General features: G+C 60.0%; 1 protein-coding gene across 1 annotated transcript in view; it reads right to left on the bottom strand.

Moving 5' to 3' along the window:
* CARMIL3 (capping protein regulator and myosin 1 linker 3) overlaps positions 1-23,102 on the bottom strand; it is a 70,620-nt gene that overhangs the window by 3,025 nt on the left and 44,493 nt on the right. The window contains 5 exon segments of the mRNA XM_069773897.1: positions 528-640; positions 721-784; positions 2,389-2,490; positions 4,139-4,226; positions 5,748-5,932. Of these exon segments, the coding sequence (XP_069629998.1) occupies positions 528-640; positions 721-784; positions 2,389-2,490; positions 4,139-4,226; positions 5,748-5,932 (552 nt within the window).

Here is a 23,102-nt window from a genome sequence, read left to right as displayed (position 1 = left end):
CCACGCCCCCTCCCCAGGCGGGAGGGGGAGGAGGCGGAGGGGGTGGAGCTAAGGGAGCTGGGGGTGGGGCTGTGATGGAGTGGGAGGGGCTAGGGGTCTGTGGGCAGAGCCACGTAAAAGGCAGGTGGGTCTGAGGGCCTGGGGGCGGGGCCAAAGGCCAGGGGCGGGGCCATGGGCCTGGGGGCGGGGCCGCGAGGCAGCGGGCAGGGCTACGGGCAAGGGGAGGGAACGGCTATGGCACCGGGGGCGGGGCCATCAGGCGGTAGGCGGGGTTAGGCGCATGGGGGCGGGGCCACGTGGGAGCGGCCACGATCCAGTGGGGGGGGATATGGGCAAGTGGGTGGGGTTACAGGCCTGGGGGCGGGGTTATGGGTCCGGGGGGTGGATCAGAAGGCGGTGGGTGGGGCCAGAAGGCAGTGGGCGGAGTCAGAAGGCGGTGGGCGGGGCATCACACATGGGCCAGCACTATAGGGTTGGGATGGTAGAACCTGGGGCGGGGCTACGGGACCGGGGGCGTGGCTACTCACCGGTGGGCGGTGCGGGGGGCGTGGCCGGGCGCGGGTGCAGTGGGGCAGGGCCCCCTCGGGGCTGCTGGGGGGGGACGGGGACTCCCGGCGTGGGGGGGGACCCTCGGCGTGACCTGGAGGGGTCACCGGGGGGGGTCAAGGGTCACGGCGGGGTCACGGCGGGGTCACGGCGGGTCAGGGGGCGGGGTCTCACCCATGAAGGCGGAAGTGGGCCGGATCCGGCGGCAGCGCTTCGGCCGCTGCAGGGCCGGCGTGTCCTGGGGGGGGGACACCCCAAAACACCCCCCACTGGCTGACCCCCAACCCCCAGGGACCCCCAAAATACCCGGGGACCCCCCAGATCTCTAGGGGACCCCAACACCCCCCGGTTTCCCCCCCAAATCCACAGGAGACCCCCCCAAACCACCCCCCTCCATTAGGAGACCCCCCCCCAAATTCCCTTATGGCCCCCCCAGCCCATCAATAACCCCCCCAACACCTTTTGGGGTCCCCCCCCATTTTGGTGTGTCCCCCCCCAGTTTTAGGGTCTCCCCCCCATGTTGGGGTCCACCCCCCGGTTTTGGGGTCCCCCCCATTTTGGGGTGTCCCGCCCCCTGTTTTGGTGTCATCTCCTGTTTTGGGGTCCCCCCCCATTTCGGGGTCCCCCCTGTTTTGGGGGGTCCCCCCCCTGTTTTGGGGTGTGTCCCCCTGTTTTGGGGTGTCCTCCCTGTTCTGGGGTGTCCCCCCATTTTGGGGTGTCCCCCCCCGGTTTTGGGGTCCCCCCCATTTTGGGGTCCTCCCCCTCTTTTAGGGGGTCCCCCTGTTTTGGGATGTCCCCCCCCCCCGTTTTGGGGTCCCCCCCGGGGTTTTGGGGTCCCCCCTGTTTTGGCATCCCCCCCAATTTTGGGGTGTCCCCCCCATTTTGGGGCATCCCCCCTGTTTTCAGGTTCCCCCCATTTTGGGGTCCTCCCCCTATTTTGGGGTCCCCCCCTGTTTTGAGGTGTCCCCCCCCATGTTGGGGTCCCCCCCCATTTTGCGGTGTCCCCCCCATTTTGGGGTCCCCCCCTGTTTTGAGGTTCCCCCCCCCAGTTTTGGGGTCCCCCCCCATTTTGCGGTGTCCCCCCCATTTTGGGGTCCCCCCCAGTTTTGGGGTGTCCCCCCCATTTTGGGGCGTCCCCCCTGTTTTCAGGTCCCCCCCCATGTTGGGGTCCTCCCCCCATTTTGGGATCCTCCCCCTATTTTGGGGTCCCCCCTGTTTTGAGGTGTCCCCCCCCATGTTGGGGTCCCCCCCCATTTTGGGGTGTCCCCCCCATTTTGGGGTCCCCCCCAGTTTTGGGGTGTCCTCCCCATTTTGGGGTGTCCCCCCCTGTTTTCAGGTCCCCCCCCATGTTGGGGTCCCCCCCCATTTTGGGGTCCCCCCAATTTTGGGGTGTCCCCCCTCTTTTGGGGTGTCCCCCCTGTTTTCAGGTCCCCCCCCATGTTGGGGTCCCCCCCCATTTTGGGGTCCCCCCAGTTTTGGGGTGTCCCCCCTGTTTTCAGGTCCCCCCCCATTTTGGGGTCCCCCCAATTTTGGGGTGTCCCCCCTCTTTTGGGGTGTCCCCCCTGTTTTGAGGCCCCCCCCATGTTGGGATCCTGCCCCCCATTTTGGGGTCCCCCCCAGTTTTGGGGTGTCCCCCCTGTTTTCAGGTCCCCCCCCATTTTGGGGTCCCCCCAGTTTTGGGGTGTCCCCCCCATTTCGGGGTGTCCCCCCTGTTTTCAGGTCCCCCCCCATTTTGGGGTCCTCCCCCTATTTTGGGGTCCCCCCCTGTTTTGAGGTGTCCCCCCCCCATGTTGGGGTCCCCCCCCATTTTGGGGTCCCCCCCAGTTTTGGGGTGCCCCTTACGATGGCGGTGCCCAGCTCCTCGTCAGTGCTGTTGAGGGGGTCTCCCCGCGGCGGGGGGGGGGGACCCCCCGACTCCTCCGGGCTCCCCCCCAGGTGCTGGGCCTGGGGGGGGGCGTGGGGGTCCCGTCAGGAGATTTGGGGGGGCCCTGGAGGGTTTGGGGGGGCCACCAGGGGATTTTGGGGTCCCACCAGGGGGGTTTTGGGGTCCCACCAGGGGATTTGGGGGTCCTGGGGGGGGAATTGGGGGTCCCACCAGGGGATTTGGGGGGGTCTCAGTGGATTTTGGGGTCCCACCAAGAGTTTTGGGGGTCCTGGGTGGGTTTTGGGGTCCCACCGGGGGATTTGGGGGTCCTGGGGGGGGATTTGGGGGTCCCACCAAGGGGTTTGGGGGGGTCTGGGTGGATTTTAGGGTCCCACCAGCAGGTTTTGAGGTTCCTGGGTGGGTTTTGGGGTCCCACCAGGGGATTTTGGGGTCCCCACAGGGGATTTGGGGGTCCAGGGGGGGATTGGGGGGTCCTGGGTGGGTTTTGGGGTCCCACCGAGAGTTTTGGGGGTCCTGGGTGGGTTTTGGGGTCCCACCGGGGGATTTGGGGGTCCTGGGGGGGGATTTGGGGGTCCCACCAGGGGATTTGGGGGGGTCTGGGTGGATTTTAGGGTCCCACCAAGAGGTTTAGGGGGTCCTGGGTGGGTTTTGGGGTCCCACCAGCAGGTTTTGAGGTTCCTGGGTGGGTTTTGGGGTCCCACTGGGGGATTTGGGGGTCTCACCAAGGGTTTTGGGGGGGTCTGGGTGGATTTTAGGGTCCCACCAGCAGGTTTTGAGGTTCCTGGGTGGGTTTTGGGGTCCCACCAGGGAATTTTGGGATCCCACCAAGAGTTTTGGGGTTCCTGGGTGGATTTTGGGGTCCCACCAGGGGATTTTGGGGTCCCACCAGGGTTTTGGGGTCCCACCCAGGGTTTTGGGGATCCTGGGTGGGTTTTGGGGTCCCACCGGGGGATTTTGGGGTCCCACCGAGAGTTTTGGGGGTCCTGGGTGGGTTTTAGGTCCCACCAGGGGATTTTGGGGTCCCACCAAGAGTTTTGGGGGTCCTGGGTGGGTTTTGGGGTCCCACCAGGGAATTTTGGGATCCCACCAAGAGTTTTGGGGTTCCTGGGTGGATTTTGGGGTCCCACCAGGGGATTTTGGGGTCCCACCAGGGTTTTGGGGTCCCACCCAGGGTTTTGGGGATCCTGGGTGGGTTTTGGGGTCCCACCAGGGGATTTTGGGGTCCCACCCAGGGTTTTGGGGATCCTGGGTGGGTTTTGGGGTCCCACCAGGGGATTTTGGGGTCCCACCAAGAGTTTTGGGGGTCCTGGGTGGGTTTTAGGTCCCACCAGGGGATTTTGGGGTCCCACCAAGAGTTTTGGGGGTCCTGGGTGGGTTTTGGGGTCCCACCAGGGGATTTTGGGCTCCCACCAAGAGTTTTGGGGGTCCTGGGTGGGTTTTAGGTCCCACCAGGGGATTTTGGGGTCCCACCAGGGTTTTGGGGTCCCACCCAGGGTTTTGGGGATCCTGGGTGGGTTTTGGGGTCCCACCGGGGGATTTTGGGGTCCCACCGAGAGTTTTGGGGGTCCTGGGTGGGTTTTGGGGTCCCACCGGGGGATTTTGGGGTCCCACCAAGAGTTTTGGGGTCCTGGGTGGGTTTTGGGGTCCCCCCAGTGTTTTTGGGGTCCCCCCGGGGTTTTGGGGTCCCCCCCGTGTCGGGGTGCTGACCAGGGCGCGGTGGACGCGGCGCAGCTCCCGCAGCAGCTCCTCCACCACGGCGTTGGTCAGGAACGTCACGGCCGCCAGCGTCACCTCCCTGCCCCACCAGTGCGCCCAGTATGGACCAGTACGGGCCGGGCCTCTCCCAGCACCCCCTCCCCCACTCCGTCCCACCGCCCCCCAGTCCCGTCCCGCTGCCTCCCAGTCTGTCCCAGTGCTCCCCAGGCCCTTCCAGTTCCCCCCGTTCCCATCCCAGTGCTCCCCAGTGCCCCCCAACGTCCTCCCAGTGCCCCCCAATGTCCTCCCAGTCCCTCCCAGTGCCCTCCCAGCACCCCCTAGCACCCCCCCAGTCCATCCCAGCGCCCTCCCAGTGCCCCCCAGTCCCTTCCAGTCTTCCCAATCACCCTCCCAGTCCCCCCTAGACCCTCCCAGTGCTCTCCCAGCCCCCCCCAATCACTCTCCCAGTCCTTCCCCGTTGCCCCTATCACCCTCCCAGTGCCCCCCAGTGCCCTCCCAGTCGCCCCAAGCACTCTCCCAGTGCCCTCTCAGTCCCTCCCACTGCCCTCCCAGTCCCCTCAGCGCCCTCCCAGTGCCCCCCAGTGCCCTTCCAGTCCCTCTCAGTGCCTCCTAGTGCCCTGCCAGCACCCCCCGGTGCCCACCAGTACCCTCCCAGTGCCCCCCAGTCCCTCCCAGCGCCCTCCCAGCACCCCGCAGCACCCCCCACTGCCCTCCCAGTGCCCCCCAGTCCCTCCCAGTGCCCTCCCAGCACCCCCCAGTGCCCTCCCAGCGCCCCCCAGCACCCTCCAGTGCCCTTCCAGTCCCTCCCAGCGCCCTCCCAGTGCCCCCCAGTGCCTCCCAGTGCCCTTCCTGTCCTTCCCAGTGCCCTCCCAGTCCCTCCTAGTGCTCCCCAGTGCCCCCCCAGTCCCTCCCAGCACCCCCTAGCACCCCCCCAGTCCATGCCAGCGCCCCCCCAGTCCCTCCCAGTGCCCCCCAGCAACCTCCCAGTCCCTCCCAGTGCTCCCCAGTGCCCCCCCCAGTGCCCTCCCAGTGCTCCCCAGCAGCCCCCCAGTCCCTCCCAGTGCCCTCCCAGTTCTCCCCAGTCCCTCCCAGTGCCCCCCAGTGCCTGCCAGTGCCCTCCCAGCGACCCCCAGTGCCCTCCCAGTGACCCCCAGTCCCTCCCAGTGCCCTCCCAGTGTTCCCCAGTCCCTCCCAGCGCCCTCCCAGTGCCCTCCAGCACCCTCCCAGCGCCCACCAGTCCCTCCCAGTGCCCTCCCAGTGCCCTCCAGCACCCTCCCAGCGCCCCCCAGTCCCTCCCAGCACCCTCCCAGCGCCCTCCCAGCACCCCCCAGTCCCTCCCAGCGCCCCCCAGTGCCCTCCCAGCGCCCTCCCAGCACCCCCCAGCCCCCCTCCAGTCCCTCCCAGTGCCCTCCCAGTCCCTCCCAGCGCCCCCCAGCCCCCCCCCGTCCCTCCCAGTGCCCTCCCAGTCCCTCCCAGCGCCCCCCAGCCCCCCCCCAGTCCCTCCCAGTGCCCCCCCAGTCCCTCCCAGTGCCCCCCCAGTCCCTCCCAGCACCCCCCAGCCCCCCCCAGTCCCTCCCAGTGCCCCCAGTGCCCCGCTCACCCCAGCTGGTGGCGGATGCGCTGCCCCGCCTGCTCCAGCAGCGCCCCTCGGGCCAGCCCGGGGGGGGGACGGAGGCGCCGGGCGGCCGCTCCCCGCACCCCGCGCCCCCCCCAGCGCCCCTCGGCCGCCCCCAGCGCCCGCGGGCAGAGCCGGGCCGCCCGGCCGGCCAGTGCCTCCAGCACCGCCTGGACCGGCACCAGTTAGGGGGACTCTGCCACTTGGGGGGGCCTTCTCCCAGTTTGGGGGGTCTTCTCCCAGTTTGGGGGGTCTTCTCCCAGTTTCAGGGGGCTTTCTCCCAGTTTCAGGGGGTCTGCTCCCAGTTTCAGGGGTCTTTCTCCCAGTTTGGGGGGGCTTTCTCCCTCTTTGGGGGGTCTTCTCCCAGTTTCAGGGGGCTTTCTCCCAGTTTCAGGGGGCTTTTGCCCAGTTTGGGGGGGCTTTCTCCCAGTTTCAGGGGGCTTTCTCCCAGTTTGGGGAGTCTTTCTCCCAGTTTCAGGGGTCTTCTCCCAGTTTCAGGGGGCTTTCTCCCAGTTTCAGGGGGCTTTTGCCCAGTTTGGAGGGGCTTTCTCCCAGTTTCAGGGGGCTTTCTCCCAGTTTAGGGGGTCTGCTCCCAGTTTCAGGGGGCTTTCTCCCAGTTTGGGGGGTGTTTCTCCCAGTTTGGGGGGTCCTCTCCCAGTTTCAGGGGTCTTTCTCCCAGTTTGGGGGGGCTTTCTCCCTCTTTGGGGGGTCTTCTCCCAGTTTCAGGGGGCTTTCTCCCAGTTTCAGGGGGCTTTCTCCCAGTTTGGGGGGTGTTTCTCCCAGTTTCAGGGCGCTTTCTCCCAGTTTGGGGAGTCTTTCTCCCAGTTTCAGGGGTCTTCTCCCAGTTTCAGGGGGCTTTCTCCCAGTTTCAGGGGGCTTTTGCCCAGTTTGGAGGGGCTTTCTCCCAGTTTCAGGGGGCTTTCTCCCAGTTTAGGGGGTCTGCTCCCAGTTTCAGGGGGCTTTCTCCCAGTTTGGGGGGTGTTTCTCCCAGTTTGGGGGGTCCTCTCCCAGTTTCAGGGGTCTTTCTCCCAGTTTGGGGGGGCTTTCTCCCTCTTTGGGGGGTCTTCTCCCAGTTTCAGGGGGCTTTCTCCCAGTTTCAGGGGGCTTTCTCCCAGTTTGGGGGGTGTTTCTCCCAGTTTCAGGGCGCTTTCTCCCAGTTTGGGGAGTCTTTCTCCCAGTTTCAGGGGTCTTCTCCCAGTTTCAGGGGGCTTTCTCCCAGTTTCAGGGGGCTTTTGCCCAGTTTGGAGGGGCTTTCTCCCAGTTTCAGGGGGCTTTCTCCCAGTTTAGGGGGTCTGCTCCCAGTTTCAGGGGGCTTTCTCCCAGTTTGGGGGGTGTTTCTCCCAGTTTGGGGGGTCCTCTCCCAGTTTCAGGGGTCTTTCTCCCAGTTTGGGGGGGCTTTCTCCCTCTTTGGGGGGTCTTCTCCCAGTTTCAGGGGGCTTTCTCCCAGTTTCAGGGGGCTTTCTCCCAGTTTGGGGGGTGTTTCTCCCAGTTTCAGGGCGCTTTCTCCCAGTTTGGGGAGTCTTTCTCCCAGTTTCAGGGGTCTTCTCCCAGTTTCAGGGGGCTTTCTCCCAGTTTCAGGGGGCTTTTGCCCAGTTTGGAGGGGCTTTCTCCCAGTTTCAGGGGGCTTTCTCCCAGTTTAGGGGGTCTGCTCCCAGTTTCAGGGGTCTTTCTCCCAGTTTGGGGGGTCTTCTCCCAGTTTCAGGGGGCTTTCTCCCAGTTTGGGGAGTCTTTCTCCCAGTTTCAGGGGTCTTCTCCCAGTTTCAGGAGGTTTTCTCCCAGTTTCAGGGGGCTTTTGCCCAGTTTGGGGGGGGTTTCTCCCAGTTTGGGGGGTCTTCTCCCAGTTTGGGGGCTGTTTCTCCCAGTTTGGGGAGTCTTCTCCCAGTTTGGGGGGTGTTTCTCCCAGTTTGGGAGGTCTTTCTCCCAGTTTCTGGGGTCTTTCTCCCAGTTTCAGGGGGCTTTCTCCCAGTTTGGGGGGTGTTTCTCCCAGTTTGGGGAGTCTTCTCCCAGTTTAGGGGGTCTGCTCCCAGTTTCAGGGGGCTTTCTCCCAGTTTGGGGGGTGTTTCTCCCAGTTTGGGGGGGCTTTCTCCCAGTTTGGGGGGTCTGCTCCCAGTTTCAGGGGGCTTTCTCCCAGTTTGGGGGTCTGCTCCCAGTTTCAGGGGGCTTTCTCCCAGTTTGGGGGGTGTTTCTCCCAGTTTGGGGGGTCCTCTCCCAGTTTCAGGGGTCTTTCTCCCAGTTTGGGGGGGCTTTCTCCCTGTTTGGGGGGTCTTCTCCCAGTTTCAGGGGGCTTTCTCCCAGTTTCAGGGGGCTTTTGCCCAGTTTGGGGGGGCTTTCTCCCAGTTTCAGGGGGCTTTCTCCCAGTTTGGGGGGTGTTTCTCCCAGTTTCAGGGCGCTTTCTCCCAGTTTGGGGAGTCTTTCTCCCAGTTTCAGGGGTCTTCTCCCAGTTTCAGGGGGCTTTCTCCCAGTTTCAGGGGGCTTTTGCCCAGTTTGGAGGGGCTTTCTCCCAGTTTCAGGGGGCTTTCTCCCAGTTTAGGGGGTCTGCTCCCAGTTTCAGGGGGCTTTCTCCCAGTTTGGGGGGTCTTCTCCCAGTTTCAGGGGGCTTTCTCCCAGTTTGGGGAGTCTTTCTCCCAGTTTCAGGGGTCTTCTCCCAGTTTCAGGAGGTTTTCTCCCAGTTTCAGGGGGCTTTTGCCCAGTTTGGGGGGTGTTTCTCCCAGTTTGGGGGGTCTTCTCCCAGTTTGGGGGGTGTTTCTCCCAGTTTGGGAGGTCTTTCTCCCAGTTTCTGGGGTCTTTCTCCCAGTTTCAGGGGGTCTGCTCCCAGTTTCAGGGGGCTTTCTCCCAGTTTGGGGGGTGTTTCTCCCAGTTTAGGGGGTCTGCTCCCAGTTTCAGGGGGCTTTCTCCCAGTTTGGGGGGTGTTTCTCCCAGTTTGGGGGGGCTTTCTCCCAGTTTGGGGGGTCTGCTCCCAGTTTCAGGGGGCTTTCTCCCAGTTTGGGGGTCTGCTCCCAGTTTCAGGGGGCTTTCTCCCAGTTTGGGGGGTGTTTCTCCCAGTTTGGGGGGTCCTCTCCCAGTTTCAGGGGTCTTTCTCCCAGTTTGGGGGGGCTTTCTCCCTGTTTGGGGGGTCTTCTCCCAGTTTCAGGGGGCTTTCTCCCAGTTTCAGGGGGCTTTTGCCCAGTTTGGGGGGGCTTTCTCCCAGTTTCAGGGGGCTTTCTCCCAGTTTGGGGGGTGTTTCTCCCAGTTTCAGGGCGCTTTCTCCCAGTTTGGGGAGTCTTTCTCCCAGTTTCAGGGGTCTTCTCCCAGTTTCAGGGGGCTTTCTCCCAGTTTCAGGGGGCTTTTGCCCAGTTTGGAGGGGCTTTCTCCCAGTTTCAGGGGGCTTTCTCCCAGTTTAGGGGGTCTGCTCCCAGTTTCAGGGGGCTTTCTCCCAGTTTGGGGGGTCTTCTCCCAGTTTCAGGGGGCTTTCTCCCAGTTTGGGGAGTCTTTCTCCCAGTTTCAGGGGTCTTCTCCCAGTTTCAGGAGGTTTTCTCCCAGTTTCAGGGGGCTTTTGCCCAGTTTGGGGGGTGTTTCTCCCAGTTTGGGGGGTCTTCTCCCAGTTTGGGGGGTGTTTCTCCCAGTTTGGGAGGTCTTTCTCCCAGTTTCTGGGGTCTTTCTCCCAGTTTAGGGGGTCTGCTCCCAGTTTCAGGGGGCTTTCTCCCAGTTTGGGGGGTGTTTCTCCCAGTTTAGGGGGTCTGCTCCCAGTTTCAGGGGGCTTTCTCCCAGTTTGGGGGGTGTTTCTCCCAGTTTGGGGGGGCTTTCTCCCAGTTTGGGGGGTCTGCTCCCAGTTTCAGGGGGCTTTCTCCCAGTTTGGGGGTCTGCTCCCAGTTTCAGGGGGCTTTCTCCCAGTTTGGGGGGTGTTTCTCCCAGTTTGGGGGGTCCTCTCCCAGTTTCAGGGGTCTTTCTCCCAGTTTGGGGGGGCTTTCTCCCTGTTTGGGGGGTCTTCTCCCAGTTTCAGGGGGCTTTCTCCCAGTTTCAGGGGGCTTTTGCCCAGTTTGGGGGGGCTTTCTCCCAGTTTCAGGGGGCTTTCTCCCAGTTTGGGGGGTGTTTCTCCCAGTTTCAGGGCGCTTTCTCCCAGTTTGGGGAGTCTTTCTCCCAGTTTCAGGGGTCTTCTCCCAGTTTCAGGGGGCTTTCTCCCAGTTTCAGGGGGCTTTTGCCCAGTTTGGAGGGGCTTTCTCCCAGTTTCAGGGGGCTTTCTCCCAGTTTAGGGGGTCTGCTCCCAGTTTCAGGGGGCTTTCTCCCAGTTTGGGGGGTCTTCTCCCAGTTTCAGGGGGCTTTCTCCCAGTTTGGGGAGTCTTTCTCCCAGTTTCAGGGGTCTTCTCCCAGTTTCAGGAGGTTTTCTCCCAGTTTCAGGGGGCTTTTGCCCAGTTTGGGGGGTGTTTCTCCCAGTTTGGGGGGTCTTCTCCCAGTTTGGGGGCTGTTTCTCCCAGTTTGGGGAGTCTTCTCCCAGTTTGGGGGGTGTTTCTCCCAGTTTGGGAGGTCTTTCTCCCAGTTTCTGGGGTCTTTCTCCCAGTTTAGGGGGTCTGCTCCCAGTTTCAGGGGGCTTTCTCCCAGTTTGGGGGGTGTTTCTCCCAGTTTGGGGGGTCCTCTCCCAGTTTCAGGGGTCTTTCTCCCAGTTTGGGGGGGCTTTCTCCCTCTTTGGGGGGTCTTCTCCCAGTTTCAGGGGGCTTTCTCCCACTTTGGCGGGTCTTCTCCCAGTTTCAGGGGGCTTTCTCCCAGTTTGGGGAGTCTTTCTCCCAGTTTCAGGGGTCTTCTCCCAGTTTCAGGAGGCTTTCTACCAGTTTCAGGGGCCTTTTGCCCAGTTTGGGGGGGCTTTCTCCCAGTTTCAGGGTCTTTCTCCCAGTTTGGGGGGTCTTCTCCCAGTTTCAGGGGGCTTTCTCCCAGTTTCAGGGGTCTTTCTGCCAGTTTAGGGGGTCTTCTCCCAGTTTCAGGGGGCTTTCTCCCAGTTTCAGGGGGCTTTTGCCCAGTTTGGGGGGTGTTTCTCCCAGTTTGGGGGGTCTTCTCCCAGTTTGGGGGCTGTTTCTCCCAGTTTGGGGAGTCTTCTCCCAGTTTGGGGGGTGTTTCTCCCAGTTTGGGAGGTCTTTCTCCCAGTTTGGGGGGTGTTTCTCCCAGTTTGGGAGGTCTTTCTCCCAGTTTCTGGGGTCTTTCTCCCAGTTTAGGGGGTCTGCTCCCAGTTTCAGGGGGCTTTCTCCCAGTTTGGGGGGTGTTTCTCCCAGTTTGGGGAGTCTTCTCCCAGTTTGGGGGGTGTTTCTCCCAGTTTGGGAGGTCTTTCTCCCAGTTTCTGGGGTCTTTCTCCCAGTTTAGGGGGGCTTTCTCCCTCTTTGGGGGGTCTTCTCCCAGTTTCAGGGGGCTTTCTCCCAGTTTCAGGGGGCTTTTGCCCAGTTTGGGGGGGCTTTCTCCCAGTTTCAGGGGGCTTTCTCCCAGTTTGGCGGGTCTTCTCCCAGTTTCAGGGCGCTTTCTCCCAGTTTGGGGAGTCTTTCTCCCAGTTTCAGGGGTCTTCTCCCAGTTTCAGGAGGCTTTCTACCAGTTTCAGGGGGCTTTCTCCCAGTTTGGGGGGTGTTTCTCCCAGTTTGGGGGTGTTTCTGCCAGTTTCAGGGGGCTTTCTCCCAATTTTGGGGGTCTTCTCCCAGTTTCAGGGGGCTTTCTGCCAGTTTGGGGGGTGTTTCTCCCAGTTTGGGGGGTCTTCTCCCAGTTTCAGGGGGCTTTCTCCCAGTTTAAGGGGGCTTTTGCCCAGTTTGGGGGGGGCTTTCTCCCAGTTTCAGGGGGCTTTCTCCCAGTTTGGGGGGTGTTTCTCCCAGTTTGGGGAGTCTTCTCCCAGTTTCAGGGGGCTTTCTCCCAGTTTGGGGGGTGTTTCTCCCAGTTTCAGGGGTCTTCTCCCAGTTTCAGGAGGCTTTCTACCAGTTTCAGGGGCCTTTTGCCCAGTTTGGGGGGGCTTTCTCCCAGTTTCAGGGTCTTTCTCCCAGTTTGGGGGGTCTTCTCCCAGTTTCAGGGGGCTTTCTCCCAGTTTCAGGGGTCTTTCTGCCAGTTTAGGGGGTCTTCTCCCAGTTTCAGGGGGCTTTCTCCCAGTTTCAGGGGGCTTTCTCCCAGTTTAGGGGGTCTGCTCCCAGTTTCAGGGGGCTTTCTCCCAGTTTGGGGGGTCTTCTCCCAGTTTCAGGGGGCTTTCTCCCAGTTTGGGGAGTCTTTCTCCCAGTTTCAGGGGTCTTCTCCCAGTTTCAGGAGGTCTTCTCCCAGTTTCAGGGGGCTTTTGCCCAGTTTGGGGGGTGTTTCGCCCAGTTTGGGGGGTCTTCTCCCAGTTTGGGGGCTGTTTCTCCCAGTTTGGGGAGTCTTCTCCCAGTTTGGGGGGTGTTTCTCCCAGTTTGGGAGGTCTTTCTCCCAGTTTCTGGGGTCTTTCTCCCAGTTTAGGGGGTCTGCTCCCAGTTTCAGGGGGCTTTCTCCCAGTTTGGGGGGTGTTTCTCCCAGTTTAGGGGGTCTGCTCCCAGTTTCAGGGGGCTTTCTCCCAGTTTGGGGGGTGTTTCTCCCAGTTTGGGGGGTCCTCTCCCAGTTTCAGGGGTCTTTCTCCCAGTTTGGGGGGTCTTTCTCCCTCTTTGGGGGGTCTTCTCCCAGTTTCAGGGGGCTTTCTCCCACTTTGGCGGGTCTTCTCCCAGTTTCAGGGGGCTTTCTCCCAGTTTGGGGAGTCTTTCTCCCAGTTTCAGGGGTCTTCTCCCAGTTTCAGGAGGCTTTCTACCAGTTTCAGGGGCCTTTTGCCCAGTTTGGGGGGGCTTTCTCCCAGTTTCAGGGTCTTTCTCCCAGTTTGGGGGGTCTTCTCCCAGTTTCAGGGGGCTTTCTCCCAGTTTCAGGGGTCTTTCTGCCAGTTTAGGGGGTCTTCTCCCAGTTTCAGGGGGCTTTCTCCCAGTTTCAGGGGGCTTTTGCCCAGTTTGGGGGGGCTTTCTCCCAGTTTCAGGGTCTTTCTCCCACTTTGGCGGGTCTTCTCCCAGTTTCAGGGGGCTTTCTCCCAGTTTCAGGGGTCTTTCTGCCAGTTTAGGGGGTCTTCTCCCAGTTTCAGGGGGCTTTCTCCCAGTTTCAGGGGGCTTTTGCCCAGTTTGGGGGGGCTTTCTCCCAGTTTCAGGGGGCTTTCTCCCAGTTTGGGGGGTGTTTCTCCCAGTTTCAGGGCGCTTTCTCCCAGTTTGGGGAGTCTTTCTCCCAGTTTCAGGGGGCTTTCTCCCAGTTTCAGGGGGCTTTTGCCCAGTTTGGAGGGGCTTTCTCCCAGTTTCAGGGGGCTTTCTCCCAGTTTAGGGGGTCTGCTCCCAGTTTCAGGGGGCTTTCTCCCAGTTTGGGGGGTCTTCTCCCAGTTTCAGGGGGCTTTCTCCCAGTTTGGGGAGTCTTTCTCCCAGTTTCAGGGGTCTTCTCCCAGTTTCAGGAGGTTTTCTCCCAGTTTCAGGGGGCTTTTGCCCAGTTTGGGGGGTGTTTCGCCCAGTTTGGGGGGTCTTCTCCCAGTTTGGGGGCTGTTTCTCCCAGTTTGGGGAGTCTTCTCCCAGTTTGGGGGGTGTTTCTCCCAGTTTGGGAGGTCTTTCTCCCAGTTTCTGGGGTCTTTCTCCCAGTTTAGGGGGTCTGCTCCCAGTTTCAGGGGGCTTTCTCCCAGTTTGGGGGGTGTTTCTCCCAGTTTGGGGGGTCCTCTCCCAGTTTCAGGGGTCTTTCTCCCAGTTTGGGGGGGCTTTCTCCCTGTTTGGGGGGTCTTCTCCCAGTTTCAGGGGGCTTTCTCCCAGTTTCAGGGGGCTTTTGCCCAGTTTGGGGGGGCTTTCTCCCAGTTTCAGGGGGCTTTCTCCCAGTTTGGGGGGTGTTTCTCCCAGTTTCAGGGCGCTTTCTCCCAGTTTGGGGAGTCTTTCTCCCAGTTTCAGGGGGCTTTCTCCCAGTTTCAGGGGGCTTTTGCCCAGTTTGGAGGGGCTTTCTCCCAGTTTCAGGGGGCTTTCTCCCAGTTTAGGGGGTCTGCTCCCAGTTTCAGGGGGCTTTCTCCCAGTTTGGGGGGTCTTCTCCCAGTTTCAGGGGGCTTTCTCCCAGTTTGGGGAGTCTTTCTCCCAGTTTCAGGGGTCTTCTCCCAGTTTCAGGAGGTTTTCTCCCAGTTTCAGGGGGCTTTTGCCCAGTTTGGGGGGTGTTTCGCCCAGTTTAGGGGGTCTTCTCCCAGTTTGGGGGCTGTTTCTCCCAGTTTGGGGAGTCTTCTCCCAGTTTGGGGGGTGTTTCTCCCAGTTTGGGAGGTCTTTCTCCCAGTTTCTGGGGTCTTTCTCCCAGTTTAGGGGGTCTGCTCCCAGTTTCAGGGGGCTTTCTCCCAGTTTGGGGGGTGTTTCTCCCAGTTTAGGGGGTCTGCTCCCAGTTTCAGGGGGCTTTCTCCCAGTTTGGGGGGTGTTTCTCCCAGTTTGGGGGGGCTTTCTCCCAGTTTGGGGGGTCTGCTCCCAGTTTCAGGGGGCTTTCTCCCAGTTTGGGGGTCTGCTCCCAGTTTCAGGGGGCTTTCTCCCAGTTTGGGGGGTGTTTCTCCCAGTTTGGGGGGTCCTCTCCCAGTTTCAGGGGTCTTTCTCCCAGTTTGGGGGGGCTTTCTCCCTGTTTGGGGGGTCTTCTCCCAGTTTCAGGGGGCTTTCTCCCAGTTTCAGGGGGCTTTTGCCCAGTTTGGGGGGGCTTTCTCCCAGTTTCAGGGGGCTTTCTCCCAGTTTGGGGGGTGTTTCTCCCAGTTTCAGGGCGCTTTCTCCCAGTTTGGGGAGTCTTTCTCCCAGTTTCAGGGGTCTTCTCCCAGTTTCAGGGGGCTTTCTCCCAGTTTCAGGGGGCTTTTGCCCAGTTTGGAGGGGCTTTCTCCCAGTTTCAGGGGGCTTTCTCCCAGTTTAGGGGGTCTGCTCCCAGTTTCAGGGGGCTTTCTCCCAGTTTAGGGGGTCTGCTCCCAGTTTCAGGGGGCTTTCTCCCAGTTTGGGGAGTCTTTCTCCCAGTTTCAGGGGTCTTCTCCCAGTTTCAGGAGGTTTTCTCCCAGTTTCAGGGGTCTTCTCCCAGTTTCAGGAGGTTTTCTCCCAGTTTCAGGGGGCTTTTGCCCAGTTTGGGGGGTGTTTCTCCCAGTTTGGGGGGTCTTCTCCCAGTTTGGGGGCTGTTTCTCCCAGTTTGGGGAGTCTTCTCCCAGTTTGGGGGGTGTTTCTCCCAGTTTGGGAGGTCTTTCTCCCAGTTTCTGGGGTCTTTCTCCCAGTTTAGGGGGTCTGCTCCCAGTTTCAGGGGGCTTTCTCCCAGTTTGGGGGGTGTTTCTCCCAGTTTAGGGGGTCTGCTCCCAGTTTCAGGGGGCTTTCTCCCAGTTTGGGGGGTGTTTCTCCCAGTTTGGGGAGTCTTCTCCCAGTTTGGGGGGTGTTTCTCCCAGTTTGGGAGGTCTTTCTCCCAGTTTCTGGGGTCTTTCTCCCAGTTTAGGGGGGCTTTCTCCCTCTTTGGGGGGTCTTCTCCCAGTTTCAGGGGGCTTTCTCCCAGTTTCAGGGGGCTTTTGCCCAGTTTGGGGGGGCTTTCTCCCAGTTTCAGGGGGCTTTCTCCCAGTTTGGCGGGTCTTCTCCCAGTTTCAGGGCGCTTTCTCCCAGTTTGGGGAGTCTTTCTCCCAGTTTCAGGGGTCTTCTCCCAGTTTCAGGAGGCTTTCTACCAGTTTCAGGGGGCTTTCTCCCAGTTTGGGGGGTGTTTCTCCCAGTTTGGGGGTGTTTCTGCCAGTTTCAGGGGGCTTTCTCCCAATTTTGGGGGTCTTCTCCCAGTTTCAGGGGGCTTTCTGCCAGTTTGGGGGGTGTTTCTCCCAGTTTGGGGGGTCGTCTCCCAGTTTCAGGGGGCTTTCTCCCAGTTTAAGGGGGCTTTTGCCCAGTTTGGGGGGGGCTTTCTCCCAGTTTCAGGGGGCTTTCTCCCAGTTTGGGGGGTGTTTCTCCCAGTTTGGGGAGTCTTCTCCCAGTTTCAGGGGGCTTTCTCCCAGTTTGGGGGGTGTTTCTCCCAGTTTCAGGGGTCTTCTCCCAGTTTCAGGAGGCTTTCTACCAGTTTCAGGGGCCTTTTGCCCAGTTTGGGGGGGCTTTCTCCCAGTTTCAGGGTCTTTCTCCCAGTTTGGGGGGTCTTCTCCCAGTTTCAGGGGGCTTTCTCCCAGTTTCAGGGGTCTTTCTGCCAGTTTAGGGGGTCTTCTCCCAGTTTCAGGGGGCTTTCTCCCAGTTTCAGGGGGCTTTTGCCCAGTTTGGGGGGGCTTTCTCCCAGTTTCAGGGGGCTTTCTTCCAGTTTGGGGGGTGTTTCTCCCAGTTTCAGGGCGCTTTCTCCCAGTTTGGGGAGTCTTTCTCCCAGTTTCAGGGGGCTTTCTCCCAGTTTCAGGGGGCTTTTGCCCAGTTTGGAGGGGCTTTCTCCCAGTTTCAGGGGGCTTTCTCCCAGTTTAGGGGGTCTGCTCCCAGTTTCAGGGGGCTTTCTCCCAGTTTGGGGGGTCTTCTCCCAGTTTCAGGGGGCTTTCTCCCAGTTTGGGGAGTCTTTCTCCCAGTTTCAGGGGTCTTCTCCCAGTTTCAGGAGGTTTTCTCCCAGTTTCAGGGGGCTTTTGCCCAGTTTGGGGGGTGTTTCGCCCAGTTTGGGGGGTCTTCTCCCAGTTTGGGGGCTGTTTCTCCCAGTTTGGGGAGTCTTCTCCCAGTTTGGGGGGTGTTTCTCCCAGTTTGGGAGGTCTTTCTCCCAGTTTCTGGGGTCTTTCTCCCAGTTTAGGGGGTCTGCTCCCAGTTTCAGGGGGCTTTCTCCCAGTTTGGGGGGTGTTTCTCCCAGTTTGGGGGGTCCTCTCCCAGTTTCAGGGGTCTTTCTCCCAGTTTGGGGGGGCTTTCTCCCTGTTTGGGGGGTCTTCTCCCAGTTTCAGGGGGCTTTCTCCCAGTTTCAGGGGGCTTTTGCCCAGTTTGGGGGGGCTTTCTCCCAGTTTCAGGGGGCTTTCTCCCAGTTTGGGGGGTGTTTCTCCCAGTTTCAGGGCGCTTTCTCCCAGTTTGGGGAGTCTTTCTCCCAGTTTCAGGGGGCTTTCTCCCAGTTTCAGGGGGCTTTTGCCCAGTTTGGAGGGGCTTTCTCCCAGTTTCAGGGGGCTTTCTCCCAGTTTAGGGGGTCTGCTCCCAGTTTCAGGGGGCTTTCTCCCAGTTTGGGGGGTCTTCTCCCAGTTTCAGGGGGCTTTCTCCCAGTTTGGGGAGTCTTTCTCCCAGTTTCAGGGGTCTTCTCCCAGTTTCAGGAGGTTTTCTCCCAGTTTCAGGGGGCTTTTGCCCAGTTTGGGGGGTGTTTCGCCCAGTTTAGGGGGTCTTCTCCCAGTTTGGGGGCTGTTTCTCCCAGTTTGGGGAGTCTTCTCCCAGTTTGGGGGGTGTTTCTCCCAGTTTGGGAGGTCTTTCTCCCAGTTTCTGGGGTCTTTCTCCCAGTTTAGGGGGTCTGCTCCCAGTTTCAGGGGGCTTTCTCCCAGTTTGGGGGGTGTTTCTCCCAGTTTAGGGGGTCTGCTCCCAGTTTCAGGGGGCTTTCTCCCAGTTTGGGGGGTGTTTCTCCCAGTTTGGGGGGGCTTTCTCCCAGTTTGGGGGGTCTGCTCCCAGTTTCAGGGGGCTTTCTCCCAGTTTGGGGGTCTGCTCCCAGTTTCAGGGGGCTTTCTCCCAGTTTGGGGGGTGTTTCTCCCAGTTTGGGGGGTCCTCTCCCAGTTTCAGGGGTCTTTCTCCCAGTTTGGGGGGGCTTTCTCCCAGTTTGGGGAGTCTTCTCCCGGTTTCAGGGGGCTTTCTCCCAGTTTCAGGGGGCTTTTGCCCAGTTTGGGGGGGCTTTCTCCCAGTTTCAGGGGGCTTTCTCCCAGTTTGGGGGGTGTTTCTCCCAGTTTCAGGGCGCTTTCTCCCAGTTTGGGGAGTCTTTCTCCCAGTTTCAGGGGTCTTCTCCCAGTTTCAGGGGGCTTTCTCCCAGTTTCAGGGGGCTTTTGCCCAGTTTGGAGGGGCTTTCTCCCAGTTTCAGGGGGCTTTCTCCCAGTTTAGGGGGTCTGCTCCCAGTTTCAGGGGGCTTTCTCCCAGTTTAGGGGGTCTGCTCCCAGTTTCAGGGGGCTTTCTCCCAGTTTGGGGAGTCTTTCTCCCAGTTTCAGGGGTCTTCTCCCAGTTTCAGGAGGTTTTCTCCCAGTTTCAGGGGTCTTCTCCCAGTTTCAGGAGGTTTTCTCCCAGTTTCAGGGGGCTTTTGCCCAGTTTGGGGGGTGTTTCGCCCAGTTTGGGGGGTCTTCTCCCAGTTTGGGGGCTGTTTCTCCCAGTTTGGGGAGTCTTCTCCCAGTTTGGGGGGTGTTTCTCCCAGTTTGGGAGGTCTTTCTCCCAGTTTCTGGGGTCTTTCTCCCAGTTTAGGGGGTCTGCTCCCAGTTTCAGGGGGCTTTCTCCCAGTTTGGGGGGTGTTTCTCCCAGTTTAGGGGGTCTGCTCCCAGTTTCAGGGGGCTTTCTCCCAGTTTGGGGGGTGTTTCTCCCAGTTTGGGGGGTCCTCTCCCAGTTTCAGGGGTCTTTCTCCCAGTTTGGGGGGGCTTTCTCCCTCTTTGGGGGGTCTTCTCCCAGTTTCAGGGGGCTTTCTCCCAGTTTCAGGGGTCTTCTCCCAGTTTGGGGGGTCTTCTCCCAGTTTCAGGGGGCTTTCTCCCACTTTGGCGGGTCTTCTCCCAGTTTCAGGGGGCTTTCTCCCAGTTTGGGGAGTCTGCTCCCAGTTTCAGGGGGCTTTCTCCCAGTTTCAGGGGTCTTCTCCCAGTTTGGGGGGTCTTCTCCCAGTTTCAGGGGGCTTTCTCCCACTTTGGCGGGTCTTCTCCCAGTTTCAGGGGGCTTTCTCCCAGTTTGGGGGTCTGCTCCCAGTTTCAGGGGGCTTTCTCCCAGTTTGGGGGGTGTTTCTCCCAGTTTGGGGGGTCCTCTCCCAGTTTCAGGGGTCTTTCTCCCAGTTTGGGGGGGCTTTCTCCCTGTTTGGGGGGTCTTCTCCCAGTTTCAGGGGGCTTTCTCCCAGTTTCAGGGGGCTTTTGCCCAGTTTGGGGGGGCTTTCTCCCAGTTTCAGGGGGCTTTCTCCCAGTTTGGGGGGTGTTTCTCCCAGTTTCAGGGCGCTTTCTCCCAGTTTGGGGAGTCTTTCTCCCAGTTTCAGGGGGCTTTCTCCCAGTTTCAGGGGGCTTTTGCCCAGTTTGGAGGGGCTTTCTCCCAGTTTCAGGGGGCTTTCTCCCAGTTTAGGGGGTCTGCTCCCAGTTTCAGGGGGCTTTCTCCCAGTTTGGGGGGTCTTCTCCCAGTTTCAGGGGGCTTTCTCCCAGTTTGGGGAGTCTTTCTCCCAGTTTCAGGGGTCTTCTCCCAGTTTCAGGAGGTTTTCTCCCAGTTTCAGGGGGCTTTTGCCCAGTTTGGGGGTGTTTCTCCCAGTTTGGGGGGTCTTCTCCCAGTTTGGGGGCTGTTTCTCCCAGTTTGGGGAGTCTTCTCCCAGTTTGGGGGGTGTTTCTCCCAGTTTGGGAGGTCTTTCTCCCAGTTTCTGGGGTCTTTCTCCCAGTTTAGGGGGTCTGCTCCCAGTTTCAGGGGGCTTTCTCCCAGTTTGGGGGGTGTTTCTCCCAGTTTAGGGGGTCTGCTCCCAGTTTCAGGGGGCTTTCTCCCAGTTTGGGGGGTGTTTCTCCCAGTTTGGGGGGTCCTCTCCCAGTTTCAGGGGTCTTTCTCCCAGTTTGGGGGGGCTTTCTCCCTCTTTGGGGGGTCTTCTCCCAGTTTCAGGGGGCTTTCTCCCAGTTTCAGGGGTCTTCTCCCAGTTTGGGGGGTCTTCTCCCAGTTTCAGGGGGCTTTCTCCCACTTTGGCGGGTCTTCTCCCAGTTTCAGGGGGCTTTCTCCCAGTTTGGGGAGTCTTTCTCCCAGTTTCAGGGGTCTTCTCCCAGTTTCAGGAGGCTTTCTACCAGTTTCAGGGGCCTTTTGCCCAGTTTGGGGGGGCTTTCTCCCAGTTTCAGGGTCTTTCTCCCAGTTTGGGGGGTCTTCTCCCAGTTTCAGGGGGCTTTCTCCCTGTTTGGGGGGTCTTCTCCCAGTTTCAGGGGGCTTTCTCCCAGTTTCAGGAGGCTTTCTACCAGTTTCAGGGGCCTTTTGCCCAGTTTGGGGGGGCTTTCTCCCAGTTTCAGGGTCTTTCTCCCAGTTTGGGGGGTCTTCTCCCAGTTTCAGGGGGCTTTCTCCCAGTTTCAGGGGTCTTTCTGCCAGTTTAGGGGGTCTTCTCCCAGTTTCAGGGGGCTTTTGCCCAGTTTGGGGGGGCTTTCTCCCAGTTTCAGGGTCTTTCTCCCACTTTGGCGGGTCTTCTCCCAGTTTCAGGGGGCTTTCTCCCAGTTTGGGGAGTCTTTCTCCCAGTTTCAGGGGTCTTCTCCCAGTTTCAGGAGGTTTTCTCCCAGTTTCAGGGGGCTTTTGCCCAGTTTGGGGGGTGTTTCGCCCAGTTTGGGGGGTCTTCTCCCAGTTTGGGGGCTGTTTCTCCCAGTTTGGGGAGTCTTCTCCCAGTTTGGGGGGTGTTTCTCCCAGTTTGGGAGGTCTTTCTCCCAGTTTCTGGGGTCTTTCTCCCAGTTTAGGGGGTCTGCTCCCAGTTTCAGGGGGCTTTCTCCCAGTTTGGGGGGTGTTTCTCCCAGTTTGGGGGGTCCTCTCCCAGTTTCAGGGGTCTTTCTCCCAGTTTGGGGGGGCTTTCTCCCTGTTTGGGGGGTCTTCTCCCAGTTTCAGGGGGCTTTCTCCCAGTTTCAGGGGGCTTTTGCCCAGTTTGGGGGGGCTTTCTCCCAGTTTCAGGGGGCTTTCTCCCAGTTTGGGGGGTGTTTCTCCCAGTTTCAGGGCGCTTTCTCCCAGTTTGGGGAGTCTGCTCCCAGTTTCAGGGGGCTTTCTCCCAGTTTGGGGAGTCTTTCTCCCAGTTTCAGGGGTCTTCTCCCAGTTTCAGGAGGTTTTCTCCCAGTTTCAGGGGTCTTCTCCCAGTTTCAGGAGGTTTTCTCCCAGTTTCAGGGGGCTTTTGCCCAGTTTGGGGGGTGTTTCGCCCAGTTTGGGGGGTCTTCTCCCAGTTTGGGGGCTGTTTCTCCCAGTTTGGGGAGTCTTCTCCCAGTTTGGGGGGTGTTTCTCCCAGTTTGGGAGGTCTTTCTCCCAGTTTCTGGGGTCTTTCTCCCAGTTTAGGGGGTCTGCTCCCAGTTTCAGGGGGCTTTCTCCCAGTTTGGGGGGTGTTTCTCCCAGTTTAGGGGGTCTGCTCCCAGTTTCAGGGGGCTTTCTCCCAGTTTGGGGGGTGTTTCTCCCAGTTTGGGGGGTCCTCTCCCAGTTTCAGGGGTCTTTCTCCCAGTTTGGGGGGGCTTTCTCCCTCTTTGGGGGGTCTTCTCCCAGTTTCAGGGGGCTTTCTCCCAGTTTCAGGGGTCTTCTCCCAGTTTGGGGGGTCTTCTCCCAGTTTCAGGGGGCTTTCTCCCACTTTGGCGGGTCTTCTCCCAGTTTCAGGGGGCTTTCTCCCAGTTTGGGGAGTCTGCTCCCAGTTTCAGGGGGCTTTCTCCCAGTTTCAGGGGTCTTCTCCCAGTTTGGGGGGTCTTCTCCCAGTTTCAGGGGGCTTTCTCCCACTTTGGCGGGTCTTCTCCCAGTTTCAGGGGGCTTTCTCCCAGTTTGGGGGTCTGCTCCCAGTTTCAGGGGGCTTTCTCCCAGTTTGGGGGGTGTTTCTCCCAGTTTGGGGGGTCCTCTCCCAGTTTCAGGGGTCTTTCTCCCAGTTTGGGGGGGCTTTCTCCCTGTTTGGGGGGTCTTCTCCCAGTTTCAGGGGGCTTTCTCCCAGTTTCAGGGGGCTTTTGCCCAGTTTGGGGGGGCTTTCTCCCAGTTTCAGGGGGCTTTCTCCCAGTTTGGGGGGTGTTTCTCCCAGTTTCAGGGCGCTTTCTCCCAGTTTGGGGAGTCTTTCTCCCAGTTTCAGGGGTCTTCTCCCAGTTTCAGGAGGCTTTCTACCAGTTTCAGGGGCCTTTTGCCCAGTTTGGGGGGGCTTTCTCCCAGTTTCAGGGTCTTTCTCCCAGTTTGGGGGGTCTTCTCCCAGTTTCAGGGGGCTTTCTCCCTGTTTGGGGGGTCTTCTCCCAGTTTCAGGGGGCTTTCTCCCAGTTTCAGGAGGCTTTCTCCCAGTTTCAGGGGGCTTTTGCCCAGTTTGGGGGGGCTTTCTCCCAGTTTCAGGGTCTTTCTCCCAGTTTGGGGGGTCTTCTCCCAGTTTCAGGGGGCTTTCTCCCAGTTTCAGGGGTCTTTCTGCCAGTTTAGGGGGTCTTCTCCCAGTTTCAGGGGGCTTTCTCCCAGTTTCAGGGGGCTTTTGCCCAGTTTGGGGGGGCTTTCTCCCAGTTTCAGGGTCTTTCTCCCACTTTGGCGGGTCTTCTCCCAGTTTCAGGGGGCTTTCTCCCAGTTTGGGGAGTCTTTCTCCCAGTTTCAGGGGTCTTCTCCCAGTTTCAGGAGGTTTTCTCCCAGTTTCAGGGGGCTTTTGCCCAGTTTGGGGGGTGTTTCGCCCAGTTTGGGGGGTCTTCTCCCAGTTTGGGGGCTGTTTCTCCCAGTTTGGGGAGTCTTCTCCCAGTTTGGGGGGTGTTTCTCCCAGTTTGGGAGGTCTTTCTCCCAGTTTCTGGGGTCTTTCTCCCAGTTTAGGGGGTCTGCTCCCAGTTTCAGGGGGCTTTCTCCCAGTTTGGGGGGTGTTTCTCCCAGTTTGGGGGGTCCTCTCCCAGTTTCAGGGGTCTTTCTCCCAGTTTGGGGGGGCTTTCTCCCTGTTTGGGGGGTCTTCTCCCAGTTTCAGGGGGCTTTCTCCCAGTTTCAGGGGGCTTTTGCCCAGTTTGGGGGGGCTTTCTCCCAGTTTCAGGGGGCTTTCTCCCAGTTTGGGGGGTGTTTCTCCCAGTTTCAGGGCGCTTTCTCCCAGTTTGGGGAGTCTTTCTCCCAGTTTCAGGGGGCTTTCTCCCAGTTTCAGGGGGCTTTTGCCCAGTTTGGAGGGGCTTTCTCCCAGTTTCAGGGGGCTTTCTCCCAGTTTAGGGGGTCTGCTCCCAGTTTCAGGGGGCTTTCTCCCAGTTTGGGGGGTCTTCTCCCAGTTTCAGGGGGCTTTCTCCCAGTTTGGGGAGTCTTTCTCCCAGTTTCAGGGGTCTTCTCCCAGTTTCAGGAGGTTTTCTCCCAGTTTCAGGGGGCTTTTGCCCAGTTTGGGGGGTGTTTCGCCCAGTTTGGGGGGTCTTCTCCCAGTTTGGGGGCTGTTTCTCCCAGTTTGGGGAGTCTTCTCCCAGTTTGGGGGCTGTTTCTCCCAGTTTGGGGAGTCTTCTCCCAGTTTGGGGGGTGTTTCTCCCAGTTTGGGAGGTCTTTCTCCCAGTTTCTGGGGTCTTTCTCCCAGTTTAGGGGGTCTGCTCCCAGTTTCAGGGGGCTTTCTCCCAGTTTGGGGGGTGTTTCTCCC

The sequence above is a fragment of the Haliaeetus albicilla genome, chromosome 29 (genome assembly GCF_947461875.1).
Source record: "Haliaeetus albicilla chromosome 29, bHalAlb1.1, whole genome shotgun sequence".
NCBI classification, from domain to species: domain Eukaryota; kingdom Metazoa; phylum Chordata; class Aves; order Accipitriformes; family Accipitridae; genus Haliaeetus; species Haliaeetus albicilla.
This window is presented reverse-complemented; position numbering and strand designations above follow the sequence as displayed.